The sequence below is a fragment of the Typopeltis vanoorti genome, chromosome 4, assembly GCF_054136105.1.
Source record: "Typopeltis vanoorti isolate ZY-2024b chromosome 4, IOZ_Tvanoo_1.0, whole genome shotgun sequence".
Classification (NCBI taxonomy): Eukaryota; Metazoa; Arthropoda; class Arachnida; order Uropygi; family Thelyphonidae; genus Typopeltis; species Typopeltis vanoorti.
Genome location: NC_143552.1, coordinates 48,781,156 through 48,807,480, shown reverse-complemented (window position 1 = coordinate 48,807,480; position 26,325 = coordinate 48,781,156). Strand labels below are relative to the sequence as shown.

The 26,325-nt window shown below is 36.4% G+C and overlaps 1 protein-coding gene across 1 annotated transcript in view; it reads right to left on the bottom strand.

Moving 5' to 3' along the window:
- Nucleotides 1–25,483, bottom strand: part of LOC150107287 (heparanase-like) — a 321,370-nt gene extending 295,887 nt beyond the window's left edge. Inside the window, exons 1-2 of the mRNA XM_090391135.1 lie at nt 25,467–25,483; nt 22,122–22,345 (exon numbers count right to left, since the gene is read on the bottom strand). Coding sequence (XP_090247261.1) covers nt 22,122–22,339 — 218 coding nt within the window. The 5' untranslated portion in view covers nt 22,340–22,345; nt 25,467–25,483. The remainder of the gene's footprint in view (nt 1–22,121; nt 22,346–25,466) is intronic.
- Between the last annotated feature and the right edge of the window lie 842 nt (nt 25,484–26,325).

Below are 26,325 nucleotides of genomic sequence, written 5' to 3'. Positions count from 1 at the left end.
ATACATGTCCGCAAGGAGATGTGCTTTGCATTATGGGAGATACTGAGACAAGGAGTGATTAGAGCTTGGTCCACCTTTGTTACGAGTTGCCAAGAGATGTACCACCTTACCTCAGTCCTGAAGATATTTGCAGGGCAGGTGCAAACTTTGTTTGCTTATACTTGGATAAAGGATTAAACTAAATTTATTATAATAACGGGTGTGAGATCACTACTCTTCTGAAAAGAAGCATGATGATCTCACACCACATGATAAAATCATCTACTATATAAAGGCTTTCATGCACATTGATGCCACATTACAATACCAATCCACAGCCTGTTAGATAATGTTTCTTCTCATAAACAGCTTCTCATAATGTTACAAAAGTTCATAAATGATACATATGAAGAAACAAACAAGAGAATCATTGTAGGGAAAAATGTTCTAAGTGGAAATAAGAAGGATGTGAGGATGAATATCAAGAGACCATTGGGAAGAATGAAAGATAACAGTGTAGTAGGAAAGGTTGTCAGTGTGTTGCCAAGGTATGATGATGATTAGTTGTAACAGAGAGCCAAAATCATGGATGATATGCTAGAAATGCTGTGTGAGGAGAAGGGAGTGGAATTTGTGGGTATGGCATGTGTTTGAAGGAAGAATGAAATTACACAGGTGTGATGAGTTGCATTTAAATGGCTTTGGAGTGAGCGTACAGGAGAAAGTGTTGCTGGATGAAAGTACAGTGTGTGTGTGTGTGTGTGTGCGCAAGTACAGTGTGCGATGCTTGCAAGCTGAAGGGAAAAATCAGGAGAGTGGTACTGAAGAAACAGAAGTGCTTAGCAGTGGAAACAGTAGTAGTGTGAGAGATGAAGAGAGAACGGGAATGCAAGAGGAACAGAGAAACGGGGGGGGGGGGAGCTCGGGTGAATAGGAAAACATGGCATAGGGAAAGTGGATGTTGAAAGTGGCAGTGAATGTTATGTATGAGGATGGTGTATATTGTGATGTGGGTGGGGAAGTTGTGGTAAGTGGTGATAAAGGTGATTGGGCAGGTGTGGTGGAGAAATCACAACCAACATATGGCTTGGATAGGACTGGCTATAGATCTAAAAATGAACTGCTGCATTTCTTTACAAATGCCAGAAGTATCAGAAATAAGGAGGATGAAATGGTTTCAGTGATTGAATTTATTCGCCCGAAAATCATTGGAATAAATGAAACATGGTTAAATGAAGATGATATCAAAATGGGAATAGAAATGGATGGATAGAGTATTTTTCGCAAGGAGAGACAGGGCAAGATGGGAAGGGGAGTGCTACTGATGATAGCAGAGGAATTAAGTCTACATAAGGTAGACATGAAAGGAGGAAATAGTGGCAATGGTTATGAGGCAGTAAGGTGTAACATGAAGGTTGAAAGGAAGGCATATTTAGTTGAATGTTGCTATAGGACTGGGAATGTGGAGAGTGGTGGTGAAGAAATGTATAAACAACTTGCATTAGTGAACAAAGGAAGGGTAATTATTATGGGTGGTTTTAACTATGGCAGTATAGATTAGAATGAAGAGATAGCATTTGGGAATAAGGAAAATAAATTTCTAGAGTTCTTGAGAGCAGTGGCAGACTGGCCAGGGTGTCAGCTAGTCCGATGACAAGTGAGCCCCTGATGAAGTGCGCCCCCTTAAACATTAGACAATATGTTAAAAATGTTAATGCTTTTAGAAGCTTGAAAATATAATAGAAGTTCCAATATTATTACTGTATGCAACTAAAATTTATGTTATATTACTATTTTAATAAAAAAATTTTAATAAAATCATTTTTTGAGGATACTTTATATTTAAGAATATAATAAATAACTCTGAAAAAATAATTCTGATTCGGGTTATGTGAGGCTCACACATACATTATATAGGCTTGGATCTTTAATATTGCGACAACACAATGAAGCTTATGTGGGAATCCCAGCCTGGGGTTCATGACATGCAGCCGAGGTCAACTTTGTATCGAGCTATTGATACACGGAAAAGACGGCAAATATTTTTCACTGCAACGGCCTCAGTTTGGGTGTGCTTTGTTAGCTCTTCACCTCGTGCTTGATGTGTTTTTTAAAAGGTATCTATTTAATTAATATTTTTTATATACTGTGGTCCTATGCCCTTTAATTTAAATATAATGTATTTTCTTTCATTGTATAAAATTAGTATAAAAATACTAGATAGTAAATATATTTAAGCTGCAGTCTCAAATAATAATATATATGCTTAATGCAAGTTCAATAAATAATGACACATTTTATTTACTCTACAGTTAAAATTACTGTGATTGTTAAAATTGTTGTTAATAACAGATGCATCTATAAAGCATATTTCCATTCATATTTCCAGACATAATTGTAATTGTAGATGTTCTTTTTTCCCAACGTGTTTTGGCAATGGGAAAATTAAGGGATCTGCACTATGAATTGTTGGAACATCCACCCTGTTCCCCAGATTTGGCTCCCTTGACTTCTGTCTCTTCCCAAAACCAAAACTCATCCGCGCTGGTCAGAATTTTTCTTTGAATCAAGAGGTGACTGCGGCTATAGAGGGGTATTTCACAGATCTTACTGAGAACCACTACAGGGATGGGATAATGTCGCTGGAGCATCACTGGAATAAATGTATTAGTCTTAAGGGAGATTATGTTGAAAAATAAAAATAATATTGAAATTATAAATTTGTTTTCTTTCATTGTTAGGCCGAGAACTTTTCAGACCGCCCTCGCATTTAGTGCTTTTATAATATATTTTAATTGAGATATTACAATATTAAACACATTTGTAAAATGGCAACAGAAAACACACAAAAAACGAATGCTAACAAGAACAGTGAAGTTAGGAACAAGAAGGCTTGACTGGCTAAAGATTATACTGAAGTGGATATTGAAAATAATTTAAACTCTGAAATTTCAGGGTTAAAGCAGATTATTGGTCCACTGTTATTCAATCTATACATTAATGACACTGGGAAGCATTTGACATGTGATGTACACTTATTTGCTCATGATGCAAAGATAGGCAGGGTATTCGGGAATTCAGCTGGTATGCAGTATTTGCAGAATGATTTGAACAGACTGAAATTGTGGGCATGTGAAAATGGATGTCAATTCATTGTCAGTAAATGCAAAGTCATGCACTTTTCGTAATATGTTATCCAATGTCATATTATTTTGGTGAGATTATATCAGAAGAAACTGAGCAGGCTAGGGATCTTGGAGTGTTAATGGATAGCAAGTTCATGTTCAGGGGCTCATATAGCAAAGATTGCAAGTACCACTCAAAAGATAATTGCAATACTGAAACAAACTTGGACATTTTAAGATAAGGAAGCTATTTTGGCTCTTTACAAGGGCTTGATGAGACAGACAAAATGGGAATTACAGAAATTTGAGCAGCATTTAAAGGAACATACTGAAATAACAAAGTCAAGCAGCAAAATAAGAAACAACAAAGCATGAAATCAGGTAAGTTAGTGCATAACAAATATCAGGTAGGTAAAGTTGATTGTAAAAAAAAAGGATATTATTTTGTATGGCAAAACAACAAAGTAGGAAATCAGGTTAGGTAGTGCATAACAAAAAACAGGTAGGTAAAGTTGATTGTAAAGAGATGAATATTATTTGGTATAGCGACTCTACCATGAAGCATGCCACTGATGAGAGGTTTCTGGGAAAACTTGGAAGTTTTTCCATAACAAAAATTAAAAATATAGCACATAAAATGAAAATAGAAAGCTAAAATAAAAGAGACTGTAATTCTAGTAGGTGCAAACAACTTACCTAGAGATAAGTTCAGTATTATAATTATTATACAGGCACCTTCATGGAGTCCAAAGACTCATCGCGGGAGACCCAATCTATCATACCTCTCCTTAAACCCATTAACAGACAAAGCACCCGCAAATGGCTCTGGCAACCCATTCCACTCATTCACAACTCTCCAAACAAAAAATGTAGCCCTAACATCCCTACTGACCACCTTTATTCAATTTCCAGGGATGATCCCCTTGTTCTGGTCCCTCTAGCCAAGTGCTGAAACATTTCCCCCTGCTTCTATCCTATAAAACCTTTTAAGTGGCTTAAATGTTTCTATCATATCCCCTCTTTTTCTCCTATCAACCAACTTCTGCAATCCGTGCACCTTCAATCTATCCTGATAGGAAATATCCTCTCCACCGCTTCCTCATCCTGAAGAAACCCAGGAAACCAGACATGAGCACAGTAATCCAGATGTGGGTGTATCAAGGCCTTATAAACGGGAATAACAACTTTCTTATCTCTACTTTTTAATGTATTCTTCAATAGCCAAGTATTCTTATGGGCCACCTTACCAACCTTTGAAATATTGGGTTGTTGCAAATGAAATGGCCGTTGAATGACTGTCAGGTTTCTACTGGTTGCCGAAGAAAGCAAGCACTGAGGTATATGCAAATTTTTTATGTCATGTGACAGCATCTCACATGGGTGATGCAATTGTAGTATTTGTTTCATTCAACAAGCATTAAACATTGAATACTACCGACATCAAGTCAATCATGGAACCCAGTCAATTAAGGTTGCTATATCTTTACAAGTTCAAATTTGGAAATTCTGCAGTGGCTGCAGTAAAAGACATCAATAAAACATTCAGCTGAGGAACAACTAATGAGAAATCCACCCGCCGTTGGTTTGCAAAATTTCGCTCAGGAGATTTGAGGCTACAAAATGAACCCTGTGGCCATCGTCCTTCCTCCATTGATTCGAATGAATTAAAGGATTTAATCAAATCAGATCCACAACAAACTGTATGAGAGATCGCCCAGACACTAAATGTACACTTCTCAACTGTTTCATGGCACTAGGCAATAATAGGAAAAGTAAGGAAGCTCGACAAGTGGGTGCCTCACGAACTCACTGATGAAAACAAAGCACGGCGTTTGGAAGTGTGCTCTTCTCTCTTAAGAAGTAAAGAAGAAAGGTTCCTGCAATGAATTGTGACTGTGGATGAGATGTGGATATTCAACGAATGTGTATGACAATCGTACACATTCGTTGCAGTGGTTGGAAGTGAAAGACGCTCCAGGAAGGACTCCAAAGGGACCTCTGCATCCAATGAAGATGTTGTTTACTGTATGGTGGTCTTCTGTTGGTGTTATTCACTACTCATTCCTTCCACGAGGTGAAACAATAAATGTAGCTCGATATTGTACAGATATGCAGCAAATGCATGACAAATTGTGCCTTAAGCAACCAAAACTTGTGAATAGACATGGAGTCCTATTGCTTCAGGATAACATCCGACCACATATGGCAGTGTCAACCATACAGCAAATCAACAATTTGGGATACGAAATTGTGCCTCATCCTCCATACTCTCCTGACATTTCCCCAACAGATTACTATTTTTTCCAGCACTTGAGCCATTTTTTGTCCAAGAAATGCTTTGTCAACGATGCATCAATTTATTGGGCAGTGGAGGACTTCATCACTTCCAGAGACACTGATTTTTACAAATGTGGTATAAATAACCTTGCCACATGTTGGCAACAATGCATGGATGCTGCTGGAGATTACTTTGATTAAACAGGTATTCTTCTTCTTTTTATTCTCTTATTTTTCAATCATCCTTAAAATCGGCCATTTCATTTGCAACAACCCAATATGTCCTCTAAACTTTAATTCTCTGTCTACCACCACCCTAAATCACTAGCTTTATCTATTTCCTGGAGTACACTGCCATCAATGTGATATACAGCTTATGGTCTATTTATCTCAGAATGCATAAGTTTATATTTCTTGACATTAAACTGGCACCTATTAACTTTTGCCCATACTGACAACCTATTTAAATCATCCAGCAAGCTCTCCACAACACCTTGATTAACTATTACTCTACCTTATTTAGCATAATCAGCAAACAACTGAATATTTCCTCTCAGGTTATTTCCTATATCATTTATGTAGAAATTAAACAGCAGTGGTCCCAGGACTGAACCTTGTGGCACACCACTAGTCACCTGTTTTCACCTCGATTCCGCCTCTCCATATACCACTTTTTGATATCCGTCCAGCAGCCATCATCTTATGCACTTAACCAGTGTCATATCCATTCCCATTTGTTCCAGTTTGTATAACAGATTTTCATGTGGTATTCTGTCAAATGACCTTGCAAAATCCAGCACAATCATCGTGTAGCCATTTCCTTTATCCAACTCAGCTGTTACTCTATTATAAAAAGTTAGTAAATTACTAAGGCATGACTGATTCCTTCACAAAGCCATGGTGACCCCTCATACAGTATCATATTTTTATCTATCCATTCTTGAATTCTCTTTTATACCAATTTTTCTAGTATTTTTACCACCACCCCTGAGATACTCATTGGTCTATAATTTGCTACTGCAGTCTTATAAGAAACTCTCTTATTCCCTCTTTCCACTCCCTTGGAACTCTAGTGCCTAATCAAAGGCAGTGCCAGTCCCCTTGTACATTCTCTCAAAACTCTGGCTGATATCCCATCTCTCACAGCTGCATTTATTATTATTATTATTATTATTATTATTACATGAACCTACAGGGAGTCCAAAGACGCATCGAGGGAGGGCACCTACTCTACAACATTGTCTCCACCACTCAATTCACCAACTACAACAAACCGCAACTACACCAATGCCATCTACTGCCAACCACCACTAGTATTTTCACAGACAATCACAAACATCCATGCCCATGGCGGCATTCAAACCCACAGCCTTTTGGCTGGAGAGCAGATACGCTAACCACCTGGCCAACCAAGCCGGCTTTACATTGAGATTCTGCAATATCCTAAGAACTTCCAATTCATCGACCTCTGTTCTCATATTAGTGTCTGTCACATAGGTTAAAGCAGTAACTTCACTAGGATATACCCCTGCAAAAGTGCTCACTCAGTAATTCAACTATTTTATCTGCTTCTGTCTTCTTGTGACCATCATCGCTCATTAAGTTAATCTTCCATAGTCATTTGTCCTATGACTTGCCACATGATGAAAGAACTCCTTGGGATTTTGTTTGGTCTGCTTGGCTAGATTCTTCTCATAATCTGATTTTGCCTTTCTTAACATGCTGGTCACCTTTCTTGCCTGAGCCTTGTACTGTTCATGAGTTTGCTAGTCATATTTATCTTTACATACCCTCCACAGTATGACAGAGGATATGAAAGAATTGTTAGAAGAAATGAGAGTGAATAGTGAAAAAAGTGAAAATCATAAGTATATTATCTAGATATGAGAGAAATTAAGAAGAAGAGCTATTATGACAAATGATTTGATGTATAGGCTACATAGAAGGAAAGGATGGGAGCTTTTGGATATGTGGATTGAGTAGGAGAGAAGAATGGATCTGTAAAAGAGCTAAGCCCTGCACTTGAATGCTGTTGGTATCAAAAGTCTCGAGAAATTATTAACTGGTATAAGAGACCTAACAGAGAGAGTCAGGGACAATATTATTATTATTATGAAAGACCGCCAGGGAATCAGAAACGCATTGAAGGAGGCCACATACTGCACTCAACAGGTATCATATTTGTTCTTAAATTCACCACTCTAGTAGAGTGTTGTTACATACCTAGTGGATCAGTTGCTAGTGATGAAGATAATCATTACCAAATAAAGATCATGTAATCATACCAGGGATAGTAATTATCTGAACACTGATTGGGTAACAGTGAAATCTCATGAGAAGAATGAAAGGGAATTTATTCAGCTGATGAAGATAGCTTCCTCAAGCAGCATGTGACAGAAGGAACTTGAGATCAAAGAGTATTAGATCTGATTATAGTGTTAGAGGGGATTTTAGTTAAAGATGTAACTATTCTTCCTCCACTTAGTGACAGTGATCATGAGGAACTCACTTGGGAAGTGCCTAAGTTTATGAATGTTTCATTAAAAAAAAAGTTAAATACTGAACTACAGAGCAGGAAATTTTGACCAACTGAGAAGTATGCTGGATTCTGCACCATGGTATCAGTTGCTAGATGGAAAGGATATCAACTGTGCATGAAAGTGAAATGGATATGTAATCTTATTAAGCAAGAGATTCATAAGCAATAAATGATGTCACGGGAATACCGTGTACATAAGCATGATGCCAACTATGAAAATTATGAGCAGCAGGCCAGAAGAGTTGCAACTGTTGTATGGAAAACTAAGTCTGAGCATGAAAGGAAACTGGTTCTACAAATTAAAAAGAACCACATCTGTAGGTGACAGATGCAGAAGAGCTTGTTCAACTAATGAGTGCCCATTTTGCTAAAAGCTATCAACCTGGTACATTCAACATTGAACTTAATGCTACCTCTTCACTGGATGAAGAAACTCAGGAGAATGAGAAGGAGGTAACAGAGATGTTGCACAAATTGAATAAGAATTCAGCAATAAAGAATGATGGGATATCAGCACAGATGCTAAAAGAGTGTTCAGCTGAACTGGTGATTCCTTTGACCAGGCTATATTATTATTATTATTATTATTAACACCAACCCTGCATGGTGTCAAAAGACTCATTGCAGGAGGCACACACTGTTATACAAAAAACCATCAAACCCTGCTTTAAACTCATTCAATATATCTGCATTAACCACAATGCCAAGCAATGCATTCTGCTCATCAACCTTATAAAACTTCCAGGGATGTCCCTGAAAGCTATATAAGGATGTCTATTCAATGAAAAATTTAATGCATATTAACCCTGGTACATAATTTGAGTCTCAAGAACAGAGAAGATTCAATAAATGTGGAAAGAATGTATGGTGGAGCAAAGATTGATATATCCAACTATCAACCCATAAGAATGTCTGGAGTGGTGGTAAAAATTTTGGAAAAGTTGGTTAGGGCTTGCATACAGAAATTGGTTGACAGAGAATCTATACTTTGCAATGAACAGCATGGGTTTACTAAGGAAAGATCATATTTGAGCAACTTGCTCACATTCTATAATCATTTTACTATTGAGTTAGACAAAGGGAATTGAAACACAATAATACTTTTGGATGCTGTTAAGGCTTTTGACAAAATACAGCACAGCACAGAAGACTGTTGCATAAATTGGAGAAATTGAGATTAGTTTATAAACTATTGGCATGGATAACAGGATGGCTAACAGATATCAAAAAGTGGGTATATGAGGATGATGTGATTCTGCAATATTGATTTAAGATAACCAGTGGTGTACCACAAGGATCAATTAGTTCTTGGTCCATTGTAATGTTAGTAATGTACATATTCAATGTATACAGTGTTTATTGAGGTTTGGTTAATTTGTCAGTGTGGCCACTAATTCTAAGAATATTTTTTGTTTACATTTTCTATAATGGTCATCTTTTTCCATTTGATTTGAGAGATGTACCTGACAGATCATGTGAGATTAGAACAGATGCTGATGATGAACCTCAGTTCTAACTAGGTTTCTCTCTCTCTCTCTCTCTCACAGCTCAAATTAACCATATTTATCATCATATCTTCTTATCAAATGGCTACAATTACATGTACCTAGTCTAGCCATATATATTCTTACAACTTGAACAGAGTATAAAATCTATCATTAAATCATTTACAGCTTTAGCACATACACACGCCATGTATAATGTGCATACAGCAGCACTCAATGTTCAAAATGTCCCCTTTCGCCTTCATGCATGCCCGAATTCTGTGAGGCCACATATCAATTGCAGCAAGCACAACATCCAAGAGAAATGCTACCATTGATTGCTACAAATCCACCATCAAGCAGGCGATACTGGGGTGGCATTTCTTGCAGGCTACTCTCGCAAGCTCCGACCACAATTTGAAGTCCAACACATTCAGATCAGGACTTCCAGACTGCCAATCAGATGACAATATGTGGTTGGGCACATTTGCCTCCAACCACTGTCATGTGGTCCTCACCTCATGTGCAAGGGCTGAGTCCTGCTGGAAGGTCCATTGCTACCATGAAACAAGGTGTTGTTAAGGGACCGTACCACAGGTTCTAGCATGGTGTCTTGATACACTTTGGAGGAAGTTTTGACCTCTTTCTCACAGAAATGCAACTTGGATAACCTCAATATGCCCACCTCCCTGCCACCACACCATAATTGATGTAGGATGATGATCTCTGAATCCTGGGTGTGATCATCCAGGGCATATATCTAATTATTTTGGTGATTAAACCACTCTTCAGTGGTGAAAATCCCATCCATCAAGAGGATATCTCTGTGTCTGTTTCCAGCATACTGCTGGAGAAGTGTTGATTTTTTTATCACACTATTCGAATAAGTTGTGGTGTTAAGAAGTGTCTAGTAGAATGATGATAGGATTTCATCCCCAAGTCATCTGTTAGTACACGTGACATTGTTTTCTGTGAAACATTCATCTCTCATGGCATCACTTTCTGCATTCTAACAGGATTACAGCAGAAGGATGCCTTCACAGCCCTCACAAGCTGTTAATGTTGCTACATCCTAATGTAGCAACATTAGGATGTAGCAACATTCAAAATAGTCAACCTGTTCTTTGGCAGTCAGATATGTTTTCTGTAATGTAACAGTTAATAGTCCGATACACAAAGATGCTACTGATCCCAAGTGTTTTTCACATGCTGAAGATAACAGATGGCTGCATTCCAACCTTGTGAAGTGCTATTACAGCTACACAGTTCTCATAATCTCCTCACTGTATGTGAACTTGTACAGCTAGACAACTTACTCTCTACTAATAAACATGGGAATGATGGCTGCACATAGCAGCACTAATGGAACCGGGCTTGCACAATTGTGTAGGCAGTGCAGGGATGTGAAGAAGTTGTAACAGTGTTTATGGTAAGACTGTAATTAGCAAAATGCTTGTTCCTACCACCATCCTACAGCTCTCTCAGCAGACAGGTAACATTAATGCTATTACTATTCATATGCATGACACCTAAAAAAAATAGCTCAAACTGAAACAAAATAAAATCTCTGAACTGCTTTCAATATGGCTACCCTTACTAGCTTCTCTATAGATCAATTCTCACCCATCTCAATTTCTATGGGTACTATATAAAACTCTTTGCATTTCAATTTGTTTTATTAGAGATAAACTTAAGGATATGCCAACATTCATCAGGTAGAACATAAAAAATATATCTGCTGCTACAATTATGGTCAGACCATGCCACAAAGCACAAAATCAAATCATGAAAGAACTGTTTTGGAATCAGCCGTGGATCTTTAAAACCAGCTTAAGCATAATAAATATGGTTATGTGAAACTCCACAAAATATGGGGATACTAATCCTTAAGACTTTCTGCCCTACAACCAAGATTGCCTACTTACACAAACACACAGAGGGTACCCCTCCTACAACTCTAGGCTTTTGGTCTAATCATATCCACTTCATTTTTGTATTGTATCCACGGTAATGATCCCTCTGTGAAAGAGAAACATATTCAGTCATTAAACCAATATTTAATTCATTCATTCCTTGTACTGTTTTCATTCCATTAAACTGAAAAAAAAAAAAAAAAAGCTTATAAAATTGCTTGGTATCTTTAACATTTATAAAACACTATTATTGCCATTTTTGTGAGTGAACAAGTGTATATCAAGAATGTATGATGTTGTCCACACTTCTTACTTCAGTAAGAATTTTAATTGATTTTATTTATAAATTTCTTGCAAAATTAATTCAGCACATGGGACAATGTCAGTAGAATATAAAATCAGCAGTTAAAGGGTTAAGGGTAGCACTCCTGTTTTTTGCAAGCAAATAATTGGAGATATTGGTTACCCACTGCAGCTGTAGAGCCTATGGTCTTTCTTCATGATATATCTAGGATGCTGTTTGTAACTGTTGGAATTGGTTCCAGTCTGTGAACCTCAGAACAACTCACATGCAACCAGGTGGAGGTAGCCAGATGCCTTCCCAAACCATCACACTACCTCCACAATAAGTGTCCCTTTCACGGATATTAGAGGGATGATAACATCCCTAAATTCATCATTTAACTGATGAATTCAGATGGCAAGCCATCATAAGATTAGAGGTAAGCCATAGTTCATGTGATGGCTCACCATCTGAATTCATGTTATGGCTCATTATGGCTCATTTATGTAATGTTATGTAATGCTGACAGTGCCTCTCATTTGTATATGATAAGTACACTTTTTTTTATATAATGTTCCTGACTTTCATATATATATTTTTTCCCAAGTTATCACAGTTTTTCTCTTTGTTCCTTAATTTATGGAAATACATAATAATAATATATATATATATATATATATATATATCCTGCAATAATATAATATATATACATATAATAATATTATATTATGTACATAAGATGTGGGTGTATACTGGGGTAGCAGCAAGAACATGAACAAGATGAGGTTACAGATAACTAATCAGTTTAATGAGACTTTGTAGCTTAATCGGTATTGTCGCGACGTTCTATTTTCATATTATGTTCTAAATCCGCCATCTTGGTTCAAGTCACTCTTATCAATATAACACTTAATCGCAAATTGATCACCGATCCAAAAATAGGGAAATTTATATTTATACTGCGCCACCCTATCTTAGATTAGTCTATATAAATAGTAAGATCAATCTTTAATTAGCTAGCAGTCTTCTCATTTACTCTGGCCGAATTAACTATTATTCTATTTGGGGCACCCGCTAGATTCGAATTTTTTATGAACGGTGCAATAATAAGGAATTCAGGCAAACACAATATTTAGATTAACAAAATAAAACATTTAATATATGATATATAACAAGTACAATAATTCTACTTTTAAATGAAACAATACAATAAACTCAATACAACTCGCTAAGTCTCTCATTCCAGTTCGATGTTCTAAATTCTCAAAAACAATTTGCAACTTCAAAAACACATATTTTCTTAACTCAGATTAAAATAACAAACTTCACAATCAGTCAGTCTCTACAAATCTGTCAGTTCAATGCTTAAGTTCACAGCAGGCACTAATCTAGGTAGACAATATTCCAAGCAAGCTTATTCCGGACTTTGAGCATCGGAGATCTATTACAGTTAATGCTAGAATAGACAAACATATACAACTACTCTTACCAGATAAAATCTTCAATACATCAAGTTATTGCGAGTACACTTATGAATTAACTTATTTACATTAGCGGAACACACATAATAAAATTCTTCTACGCTTTAACTGAACTTTTGTTAACTGCGCTTCACTATTCTAAAAAAACAGCAATTTTGTTTATCTGATTACTGCATTAACTTTTCTTCACAACGACAGCTGATTTCACTTCTAACAAACTTTATGATTCACTACGCTTTCGCCTTCTAACACTATTCTCATGAATATCTGCCCTAAAGAATTTATAATCTTCTTTTACTTCCTTGCTTGTATGCTACCTTCCTACTGGTTCCGCAAAGCTCACTCTCCCCTCTCTCTTACTAATAAAACTTCCATTATCTCCTTTTTACTCTTTTCACCCCCCCCCGTTCGAATGCCACGTTCTCTTCGACCCCGTGGTTGTTTACTCATGCGTCTCCATGACAACAAACTAAACGCAAACATTTCGCTAATGTAATACAACGCTCCACTACTACATGAACGATTACATAACGTTAAATAATTTCACAAATAAGAATAAACAGAATATTTGAACTACTTAGTCAACATTTTCATTACATATGAAATTAATTATAACACTTCACGTTACATCATATATATTTAGTTACCATAAATTTTACACATATTATTTAATATATTAACAGTAGGTTAAGAATAGAATAAATAATTAAATAGTAATTCTTAATTAAAGAACAATAAATAATCTTTATACAAATTATGATTAATACATAATATGCAATGTTAAATGTGAATAAAAAAAATAAATTACACAACATAGTTTCATTCACAATTTAACAGTATAGACAAAGCCCTTTGATCGGAAAGATCTGGATTCAATTCCTGTCAGTGACATGAGGAACCTTTATCTGATCTCTTTTGACTAAAGGTGAGCTAACCGGTCTCGTATGGAGGTGGAGGGTTTTTTCTCCCTCAAAACAGGCAAACCGGCTCCATGAACACAAGTGGATTACAGTCATGAATACATCATAGCCATATGCTGGTCCTTAGACAGTTCACCATTGCTTCCCCCTCCCAGGATGTTGGGGAAAGCAATGGTGAACTACCCTGTAAAAATCTCACCAGGAATACTTTGTGGGCAATGCCTACAAAGTCACCTAAGGTCAGAAATGACCGAAAGGGAAAAATCACCACCACCAATCTGTTGAATATATATAATTCATGATATTATTGATAATTACTGGTTGTAGTATCCTTGTATATGACTGTGTGTTTTTGTATTTTTGATATTCAGTATTACACTGTGTGAAATATATAAACTGTGTCATTCATGGTGACAATGAGAACCAAAACAATGGTGGGCAAGACGTTGTTCAGAGGATTTGACATAGGGGATTTTGTGAGATGCAGTGTGTGTGTGTGTGCACGTGCACTATGCATTTGTTGCAATAAAAAAATGGACTGTGGTATTACAGTGAGAGTGGACAAAGGGAAGGGGGATGTTGTAAGTGTTTTATAAGTCATAAGCTGGAAATGTGAGACTTGTGGGAAGTAGGAAAATGAGGTAATGGAAGTTAGTTAAAGATGACAGCTGTGAAACTGAGAGTGCTCTACAGCAGCGCTTCCCAAACTGTGGGCCGCGGACCCCTTGGGGGCCGTAGGTTTTGTTGAGGGGGGCCGTGAAATAATGAAAACAAATTTAAAATGTTTTAAGACTAAGTTGGTTTTTTTTTTATTTCAAAAGAAACGTATTTAACTTTTATTATTTATTATTTCTTTTTTGTTATTTTTTATATTTTAATGGAAAAATTCACACATTGGTATTGGTTCACAAACTTTGCTTCCTGCGTATTTCGGCGCTTAGTGAATATTAGTAAATATTGCTTATTCATATGTTTCATTTCAAAGCAGTGGTTAATTGTATTTACTTCGAATGCTCTCTGGGGAAGCTTCAAATCTCCCTGTCCCTTTCATCACGCGTTCGTAATCAGGGACTGTTGATATTGACTTTATATACATATCAAATCTCGTTTTATATTATCACTGTCATTCGAGCTAGTTTTCTGTTACCAATAACAGTTTCGCATATACTTCACACATGAAAAAAAGCTTAAACAAGTTCATGTGGGGAGATAGTAACTCGCTTGCAGTGGTAAACAACACCCCTCCCTAATAGACACTATACTGCAGAGGTAATAAAAAGTACTTTTATTATGCCAGTGAATAAGGTATGAGAAGTCTGTGTAATATATTTCTCAACAAATAGTGCAATTAGAGACAACTGGGATAAAAACACACTAATTAATGAATCACATGTCCCCTCATACAGAAACTATGCTGTATAGACTGAAACAAAACCATATGTTGCATGGGCAAACACAGTATCTAACAAAAAACTATTGTTATTAATTAGATGTGTGTGAGTTCGATTTCCCAAGGCAGCAATAAAATTCAACCGAACGTGTTAAAATTCGTAAAAGTGTTAAAACTAAGTAATATATATATATATATATATATATATATATAATGAATGGTATGGCAGTTTCACATATGGAATTCGGTTGAAGAGAGTTAGCATTTCAACTCAATTGTCAGCTATGCTTTTATCTTTCGGTTGTGCGATCTTTTGTTAATACCGCACCAATCATATGCACGCTTTAATAACCCTGCCTTTGCTGTCTGTTTCACATTAGGCTTAATTACTGTAAACGGAGAAAAGTCACAAAAGAGAAAAATGTTCCTGGTCCTGGGATTCCCTTATTCAGGTAATAATCACCAATTTCATGTTGTCAGTCTGTGGTGTGCCAGTATCAGTAAGTGGTGATATTATTTGATCTATTCTACGTTAAAAAATTTAACCCTGAGATGGAGAAGTGGCTGATAAAAAATAAAAACTATTCCCGCAAGCAATCAGAAGAAGCAGAAACAGACTCAAAAAAAAAAAAAAAAGACAGTATTTCATATTTTACCGAACAGCCCGCATCGTCTTCAGAACCAAACGGTAAGAGGCAAAAAATGTAATATATGCATTTGATTTTTGTGTATGTTTTGTATTGAATATAAATACAATAAATATTATAATAATATATCTCTCTATTACGATTTTTTTTCGAGGGGAGCCGTGAAATATTTTAATTTTTGCAAAGGGGGCCCTGACATCCAGAAGTTTGGGAAGCACTGCTCTAGAGAATGGAGTTACAGGAGTAAATGATAGTGAAAGAAATGTGAAATAGAGTATAAATGAGGTAGTTGAAAGTAGAAGTACGGTGCATATGCAAAAGTTAGGCCAACAGATTGTAAGATAGTGAGTGTGATAGGCAGCAAAGAAAAATGCACAACCAGCTGGATAGAGTGAGTATGCAAAGAGCAGCAAGAAAATAATCCAGAATGTGAAAGCAGAGTTGGTGAAGATGAGGCAAGAGATGAAGCAATTGCAGAATGAAATGAGAAGAATAAGAGATATATAGAAGAGAGAGGAAGGTTGGAATAAAAGATGGCAAAGTGAAAGAAGTGTCAATGATTCGAAAGTGGTCATGTATGAGGATTCAATTATTAGAGGTGTGGTTAATGAGAAGATGCATAAGGTTTGCTTTCCTGGGAATGGTTTGAGCAGAATGATTGAAGCAACGGATATGAAGAGTAAGTGAGCAAAAGAGTTAGTAGTGTTAGTAGGCATGAATGATTTGGTTGGTAACAAGGAAAATGTAAGGATGGATACCAGAAGGCTGCTAAGGAGAGTAAAGATAACAGTGTAGTAGGAAGGGTAGTCAGTGTGTGTTGCCCAGTTATGATCGTGATGTGTTGAGATGGAGAGTGAAGATTATGAATGGGATGCTAGCTGAGTTGTGTGAGGAGAAAGGAGTTCATTTTGTGAATGTGTGGGATGAATGTGAGGAATGGATGGAACTGTATAAAAGAGGTGGGCTACAATTAAAGGATTTAGTGTGAATCAGCTGGAGAAACTATTGCTGCAAGAGAGAGTAATGAAGAAAGTGAATAGACCTGAGGAAGAAGGAGGTGGCATAAGTCATGGGAAGAGCAAGAAACTAGAGTAGGAGAGCTCGTGAATGGAAAGGTGAGTAGCATGGATGAAGAGAATGAGAGAGTAATGAAGAAAGTGAATAGACCTGAGGAAGAAGGAGGTGGCATAAGTCATGGGAAGAGCAAGAAACTAGAGTAGGAGAGCTCGTGAATGGAAAGGTGAGTAGCATGGATGAAGAGAATGAGAGAAAAGGAAGAAACACAAGACAGCCAGGGGGGGGAATAGGGAGATGTCAGGGTAAACAGGGAGACACTATGTGAAAAGTGTAGATGATGGTTACAGGAGTGAATGTATGAGTGTGCAAAAAGGGTTAAGAGAGTTAGGAATGTGGAGGTAACATATAGGTCTGGGAGAGGTATAATATCAGTGATGATGGAGAAAAATGGCTGGGGAGAAGGGGAGTATGGAGGAGTGAAGGTTAGTGGGATTTGTTATAGAATCAGAAATGAGCTCAAGCATGTTTACAAGTGTCAGAAGTACTCAAAATAAGGGGAATGAAACTGTAGCATTGATAGAGTTCAATTGCTCAAAAATTGTCAGAATAAGTGAGATGCAGTTGGATGAGGATGACATTCTGACAGAGACAGAGATGGAGGAATATGTAGTTTTTCATGAAGGCAGACAGGGCAGAAAGGGAGGAGGGGTGGTGTTATCAACAATATGCTAACCGAATGGTTAGCATATTGTTGATAACAATATGCTAACCTTTTGACTGGAGAGCAGATATGCTAACCAAATGGTTAGCATATCTGCTCTCCAGTCAAAAGGCTGCAGGTTTGAATCCAAGCATGGGCATGGATGTTTCACCAACTCCATCTTAGTTATAGATGGAGTTGGTGATGGAGACAGAGAGTTGTAGAGTGGGTGCCCTCCCTCGATGAGTTCATGGACTGCCTGGAGGTGTCATGTAATAATAATAATAATAATAATAATAGCAGAAACGTTGTGCCCATTCTAAGTGGGGATGCAAGGTGCAAACAATGACAGTGGTTTTGAAGCTAAAGCAGAGGCAGGCAGGATGAAATGTTTAATAGTGTGTTGCTATAAACTTGGTAACATGAAGGAATTATATAGGCAAACTGGTCCAGCTAATAAGAAAAGGATGATCATTATAGGAGATTTCAGTTGGGGTAATACAGACTGGAATGAAAGAGAATGAATTTCTTCAGTTTTAGGCAGGTTGTAACAGAGGATACATAAGGATCAAGGGTCTTGGATTTGATTATTGCATCAGAGGATGTTATTGTGAATGAGGTTTCAAATCTTCCTCTAGCTGATGAAGTGATCATTTGGGTGGTGGCTAACTATAATAAGACTTCCGTAAGAAAGGGATATATGTAGACCTATTATAAGGCAGGTGATCATGACAAACTCAGGAAGCAGCTTGCAGCTATATCATGAGGGATTGAATGGGAAGGAAATCAATGCTGATTGGTCCCTGCTCAGGAAATATCTATCAGATGCAATGTCTGAGTGTATTCTAAAGGTCAAGAGATTAAATAAGGCAAGTGTAAAATGGATGACTGAAGAGATGAAGCGTACAATCTGCAAGAAAAAGGCACTGTGTAGGCAGCACAAGATGAGTGGCAATAATCAGTTACAAGAAGAGAGAGCAAGGATGATGACTCACTTGGTAAGTGCAACGAAAGTGCAGTATAAGCAGCAGTTAGTAAATGAGGCCAAAATAAATCCTATAAACTGATTTTGGTCAGTGATAATGGTAGAATGAAGAGAATGAGATAAAAGTTGTTTTCCACTGTGGTTGATATACCAGAGATGTTAAATAAGCAATTCAATATGGTATTACATCATTGTTAAGCATAATATAGAACTTGAGCGGGGGGGGGTCACTTCTGATGAGTGAGCAAGAGGTATGTGAGGAATTGAGTAAACTCGATGTTAATAAGGCCATAGGACTTGACAGTATATCACCATGTGTCTTGAGAGAATGTTCCAGGAAGTTAAGAAGAGATTTAACTTACAAAATTGTTAGAGGACAAAATTGTACTGCATCATTATAGGCCGATTTGAATTATAGACCAATCTGCTTATCTGGAGTTGTGGTGAAAATGTTAGAGAGGCTAGTGAGGACTAGGATTCAGAACTAGGTTGAGAGCTTATTATAACATGGTGACAAATGCATTGGAAAAGGGGGATGCATACACATTAGCATTTAGATTTTGCAAAAGCCTTTGATAAATTTTCACATGACAAGCTGGTAATTAAATTGGAATAGAAGGAATTAGGTTAGCAGATTAATATACTGAATTGAAGGTTGGCTCTCTGACAGGTATCAGCAAGTTGTGTGTGTGTGTGTGGAAGATCAATATCCCCAAAGAGGAAAGGCATTAGTGGTATGCCCCAGAGGTCTATTTTTTGCTGGGGCCATTGTTGTTTGTTTAATTTATATGTAAATGCTCTCCCCAACTTTGCATTATCTGCAAAACTGGGGAGAGCTATGAGGAGCAGAATGGATGTTGTGGACTTGAAAGAGGATTAGAATAAACTGCAGGGTGAGTGAGTGGGATTTCCAGTTCAATGTTCCACACTGTAACGTTTTCAAATTTGGGGAAACAAAGATGGAATGCAGAGAATAAGAGATGAAAGACCTTGGAGGTGATGGTCGACAGGTCAGCACAGTGGATTATTGGCAATGATGTAGAGCAGTGCTTCCCAAACTTCTGGATGTCAGGGCCCCCTTTGGAAAAATTAAAATATTTCATGACCCCCCCTTGAAAAAAAATCATAATATAGACATATATTATTATAATATTTATTGTATTTATATTCAATACAAAACATACAGCGAATATCGCAAAAATCAAATGCAAATATTACATTTTTAGCATCTTACATACACATTTGACATGCCACATTACCTCATATTTTTATATAGATAGATATCTTGTTATTGTACTTTTGCAGTACAACCACATGAAACGTAAAACAATTAGTAATAAAGAAAGAATTAAAAACAAAAAAGAAGTTTAATAACAATTTAATATGATGGATGTGTTTCAATACTGCTACACCAATATCAGGTGAAATATTCGAAATTGCAATTCTTAGATTTCTGCTTTGAAATGAAACTTATATGAATAAGCATATATTTACTAATATTCATTAAGCGCTGAAATATGCAGGAAGCAAAATTTGTGAACCCACACCAATGTGTGATTTTTTTCCCATTAAAATATAAAAATAACAAAAAAAGAAATAATAAAAATTAAATACGTTTCTTTTAAGGTAAAAAAACTACTTAGTCTTAAAACATTTTCAATTTGTTTTCATTATTTCACGCCTCCCCCTCAACAAAACCTACACCCCCCCCCCAAGGGGACCACGGCCCACAGTTTGGGAAGTTCTGATGTAGAGAACACTGACATGGTGAAGTAAGAATGTTATGATTCTACTATACAAGACTTTGATCAGACCACATATGGATTACTATGCATAAATTTGGTTGCATAAAGGATGATGAGATGTTGCAGAGGATTTAGAGATGATTGACTACATCGGTTTTATGTCTCTGGAATAAAGTATAAGAACGGATTGAGAGAATGCAAACTGCAGAGCCTGGTGGATAAAAAGGTGGAGAAGGGATATGATCAAGATATATGAGTTGGTAAAGGGTAATTACCAACTCATATATTCAATGTGAAAAATGTCATGTGAATGACATTTTTCACAGAATATTTGGAGACAGGATGAGAACAAGAGGCCATCCCCTGAAGCTGTATAAAGAGAGTGTGAGCAAGGGAGGTGAGGAGTAGTGTTTTTGGGGTGGAGAGCAGTGAGTGAGCGGAATACATTGTCTGAAAATGTGGTTAGTGCAGAGAAGTGAAGATACTGAAGTCACATTATGATGTGTGAGTATGAGATCAGAGGATCACTATAGAAGAAAAAAAAATTGTTTTTCCTAATTTTGCCATTACACAGTTTTATTAAAACTAAAAATTAAAATGACAATAAATTTCAAAAAATTCTGAACACCAAATATGATATTTAGGATTCCACCCGGTAGAAGAGAAAACTATTATTTTGAATTTATTTTTGCCACTGAAAAGAGTAAAATTACAATGCACACGCGCACGTGCACACACACACACACACACAAACACACACACAAATGTGCAACAACCAGTGTTAATAACATTCATTAACAACTTAACCTAAAAATGAAAATTGCTGTCTTGAAGTCTATGCATATGACCAAATACATGTGTCAGTAGGATATGATAATTTTTTATTTATAATAAAAAGATGTGTAAAGTGAATTTGATGGTCAAAAGGACTTATATAAGGCAGATGGAAAAAGAGACTTTAAAATTGCAGAATCAGAGAAACTAGAGTATTTAGGAAGGTGTGTTGCAAGCATCCTAAAAGTGAGTGAGAGGGAGAATGATCATGTAATGCTAAAATTGAGTGGGATCAATGGTACCATACAATTTGTATGGTACTTCCTGCTTCACTCTGCAAGGGGGATGCCAGTGTCAACTTCCCATCACCCCCTATCTCTAATGTTTCGTCCAGTGAGTGTGCATGGCTCAAGGGTAAAAATATAAGCAGAATGTGCAACAATTAATAATAATTTATGTTCCTGAATATATAGGTGAAATAAAGATGATAACCATCCACCCTCCCATCCATGCCACCAAAAAATGGATGAAGAAGAAGCCAGGTGAAAGAAGTATACAAAGACATAAACAGAATATAATAACTATGTATTGACATTCTCTAGGAGGCATGCTATACCAATGCAAATTGTGTATATAACTCCAAGAAAAATAATTATTCCCAAATTATCAATTGATAATTTCCAAAATTACTCCTATTCTTAAAACATGAAATCCTAAACTGACAGCTAGCTATACTTCATGATTTTGGGAGTTTCCTTTAAAAAACCTGCAAATGATATTGCTAAAATACAGCACTTGCATCTGAGGATCTGTGAACATTTTTTGTAAACAAATAAAATAAAGTTATGCTCAATGAACTTACGTTACAGGAAATCTCTTCCATTTGTTCTTGCTGCGAAGTATATTTGTATCTATTCCAATACTAAGAAAACGTTCATCAACTTCACGCAAATATCTCTTTGTTTTTATATCAATGATTATATCTACCATATCTTCTTTGTCACCTTTCCCACTTATCACACAAAACAGAAATATTTCTAGGCAAATGAGAACAAACCAGATGTAGAAAGACAAAAGCATCTTTATCTGGAAAAAAAAAAATAGATAATTAAAAATTTAATGTATAAAAAAAAACAAACCTAAATTAAACATTTAACCTTTTTTTTTTTTTTTTTTTTTTTCAAAGCACTTTTAATGGAGGGGTGGAAAGAAAATATGACATAATACCAGGAAAAAAAGCAATAGAAACATATGGGGCATTATCTCTCACATACAAAAAGCAGCCATCCCTGGAAACTTTGTAAAGATATGGCAAAGAAGGAAGTAGGCAGAAGGTTGTTTTTTTTTTTCCCCTTTACATAAAAAGGATGGTGGATAGGAATAATTTGTTGCTGCATGAATGCTAGAAGTACAAAAGAGTGCAAGGTTTAATGTGAGAGATATATTATCCAGTGAGAGCTCTATAATGAGTCTGTTGACTCCATGGGGATTGCTATAGTAATAATTTACATAGCTGAAGAATCTACTTCACAGAGGGACAGAAGATAAGACTGAGGCTACAAATTTTAAGCCAATCTGGAATTTTTGTTAAGGTGTCTGAAGACTGAAATTCAGAATTTGGTTGATAATGGAAGTATTCTCTATGCAGATCAGCATAGGTTTGTTAGGGTGAAGTCATGTTTTAGCAATCTGCTTATGTACTACAAAAAGTGATGAATACACTGGATAGGAGAGATGCATAATACAGTGGTATACTTGAATTCTTCAAAAGGCCTTTCACAGATTGCTATATAACAAGCTGGTAACTAAATTTAAATGTATGGGGTTGAATACAAAACAAGTGAGATGGATAAATGATTGGCTGTTAAATAGGTGTCAGTGGGTTTTGTATGAGGGAATAATATCCCAAGAGAAAAGTCACAATGATACCACAGGGTCTATTTTGGAGCCATTATTGTCTAACTTGTATGTTAATGATATTGGGAGGGATTTAACTGGAGATATATACAGCTGTTTGCTGATGATGCAAAGTTGGGAAGAACTAAGAGGAGCAGAACAGATATTGTGACCAATATACTATGTGAGTGGGCGAGTGAATAATGCTACCAGCTTAATGTTGTAAAATGTAAGGTCTTGAAATTTGAAAGGCAAGGATGGAAGCAGAGTATACAATTAACACAGAAATTATGAAGGTGGAAAAGAGATGACAGATCTGCTAATGATGGTGAACAGAGATTTGAAGTTAAGGTGTCACAATGCTAATGTTGTAAGAATCACATTGCATTATGACAATGATGAGGAGAACCTCAACATGCAGAGCAGAAAGGTTATGGTTTCATTATATGCGGTCATGATCAGGTCGCACGTGGACTACTGTGCATAGATTTGGTTGCCTGATTTCAAAGGGATGAGGATAAATTCAAATAGGTGAAGATAAGGTTCACTAAGTCAGTATCAGGTCTATGGAACATGTGATAAGATGCCAGATTGAGTGAATGCAATTTGCAGAGCTTTGTGAACCAAAGAAGAAGAGGGGATATGATTGAGATGAGAGATTTGTTACCAAATTAATGTGGAGGAGATTTTTTTGTAGAGTAGAGTAGAGTAGAGGGTTACAAGGGCAGAACAAGAAGCCATTCCTGAAAGGCATATAAATAACGTGTGAACGTGGAAGTAAGGAGAAGATTAGATGCATGGAGAGTTATTGGTGAATGGAATGCATTACCTAAAAGTATGGTAATGCATTCCATGAAATTGTGAGGTTTAAGGCACAGTTTGATGATCTTTTTCATGAGAGTGTGAACTCCTGCGATGAGTCTTTAACAATAATAATTAACATAATTTCTTAAGTCATAATTCTCTTAGAAGATCAAACATGAAGAGTGTGTTGAGGGTGTGTTGAGGGAGTGATTACCGAGTTTGGTGGATAGGAAGAAGATATGATAGAGACCTTCAAGTTAGTTAAGGGATTCTACCAGATCAATACAGACGGAATTATAAAAAGGGTGGATGTTAAGATGGAGAGAAAGCGAGGCCATCCCTAGAAGTTATATAAAGATGTGGTGAAGAACAGATTTTTTGCATGGGGAGTTGTTGGCAAGTGACATACACTGCCAGAGTGCATTGTGAATGCAGGAATTGTAAATAATTTCAAAGTTCCTTATGATAGACATGTTGCTGGTTGAGAGGGCCTCCCACGATGAGTCTGTTGACTCCATGGTTACCAAAATAATAATAATAATGATAAGCTTATCTAACACTGGTCCTTATCTCTACAGAAGATGGTACTCAGCTACATGTCGTCAGTAAGTCAGAGTTAGGCAAAGTCTAGTTTACTGTAAATTCTATTTACCAGCTCACTTTTACTGGTAAATAAAAGAGGTCTATAATATTAATACCTGCATTTTTATTTTAACCTGTAAGTCCTAGCCAGAAATCATTATTTAAAAGTATACAAATAAAATAGATATGCTTATAGTGATCTACAAAGCTTTTTTTTTTTTTTTCTGTTGTTTCTCACAAGACTTCTGCTTTGCATTCTTCCCCATGATAATATCAAAATCTCTAGAAAAGACAATCTTTCTATGCATTAACTTACAATCCTTCTTGATGTATCGCATAAAATGTCACTTTGGGCCCAATAAATTTTCTCTTTTCCTTCAGGTATTACTTGATGTGAACAATTACTTAACAACGAACAAACTGCAAATCATTCCAATATAAAATATTGCTCTCACATGCAATATCTCAGGTTTGGGACCTAAGAGCTCCCTAAAAAAATCCTGCTTAGATACCATTTATTACATACATAATAAATGTCCAGTCAGTTTCTCAATGATTGCATGCCAACTGTATTAATGCACTGTAGTTTTTTTTTTTAATAAGTAAATAAATAAAGAACATCTAGGTAACTCCTTATCACACAGTTAATTTTTATTTGTAACCTAATGCAGTTATTTTCATAGCTGTAGAAAGCATTCTACAGTGAATCTTCTTCAACCACACACAGTGCTATAGTTTATATTATTATTATTTGACACCTCCAGGGAGTCCAAAGACTAATCGAGGGAGAGTATACCAACAGCATCAAACGATTGATTCCCTTCCAACTACTAACCGCGCTCAAACTTACTTAACTGAGCCATTAGTAGCAGAGGGTCTACCAATCGACAAACCTTTACTAAAGGATTATTATTATTATTATTACCCAAGACCCCAAGGATAAGTATTGAAAAAAATCTATATACTATTTGAAATTTGTTTATATGTTTGAATCACTTAATAGGAAAATTGTTAACATGACACATATATCAATATTTTCAACGTGAAATTCTTTCAAGTATTTCCTTTCCTTTCCTTGTAATGCTATAAAAATGCGCGAAAAACGCACCACTGACTGGCTCCGGATAATAATTCATTATACAATTTGATATATCTTTCTATTTGAATATCTTTCTTATTACAAAGCAAAGATATTTTATGGCTTTTGAATTTTTAATTTAATGCATTTATTGCATACTAATTAAAAAAACGATCCTCGATTTTCATACTTCAAGAACTTTAATATAACGACATCCCACGAATGTTTATCCAAACGTGTATTTCAGAGCGTTCAACTGATGGCGCAACAGCCGTTGTTAAGAGATGCTGTTTCTGAACTCCAGAAATAACGTCTTTAAGCTGTTTCAACTTTCAACGTTCGTGCCAAGTGAAAAAAAAAAAAAAAAAAAAAAATCAGCTAACGCCTTTTTATTCCCTGTATACGGGGAGTAGGCGAGGCCATTTAGCCCTATCTAACTTTTGGAGACTGAGTGGGCAGTTCAATCTCCACTGGTACCAATCAGAGATAGATGGCTCAAGGCTATCACTAATTAAGCGGTACTCAGTGAAGAGAGCCGCCATCTCATGGTCCCTAACCCTAACACAATATATTTAATGTCTGAAATAATGTGGGTTCTACGGTCGATTTTCTTGAGTTTACAGGACGAAAAACCCGAGTTTCCGAGGGAAAAACCTGCTTGCCCATGCCAGAGATCGACTAACTCGGGAACCGGTCGAAAAAAGGC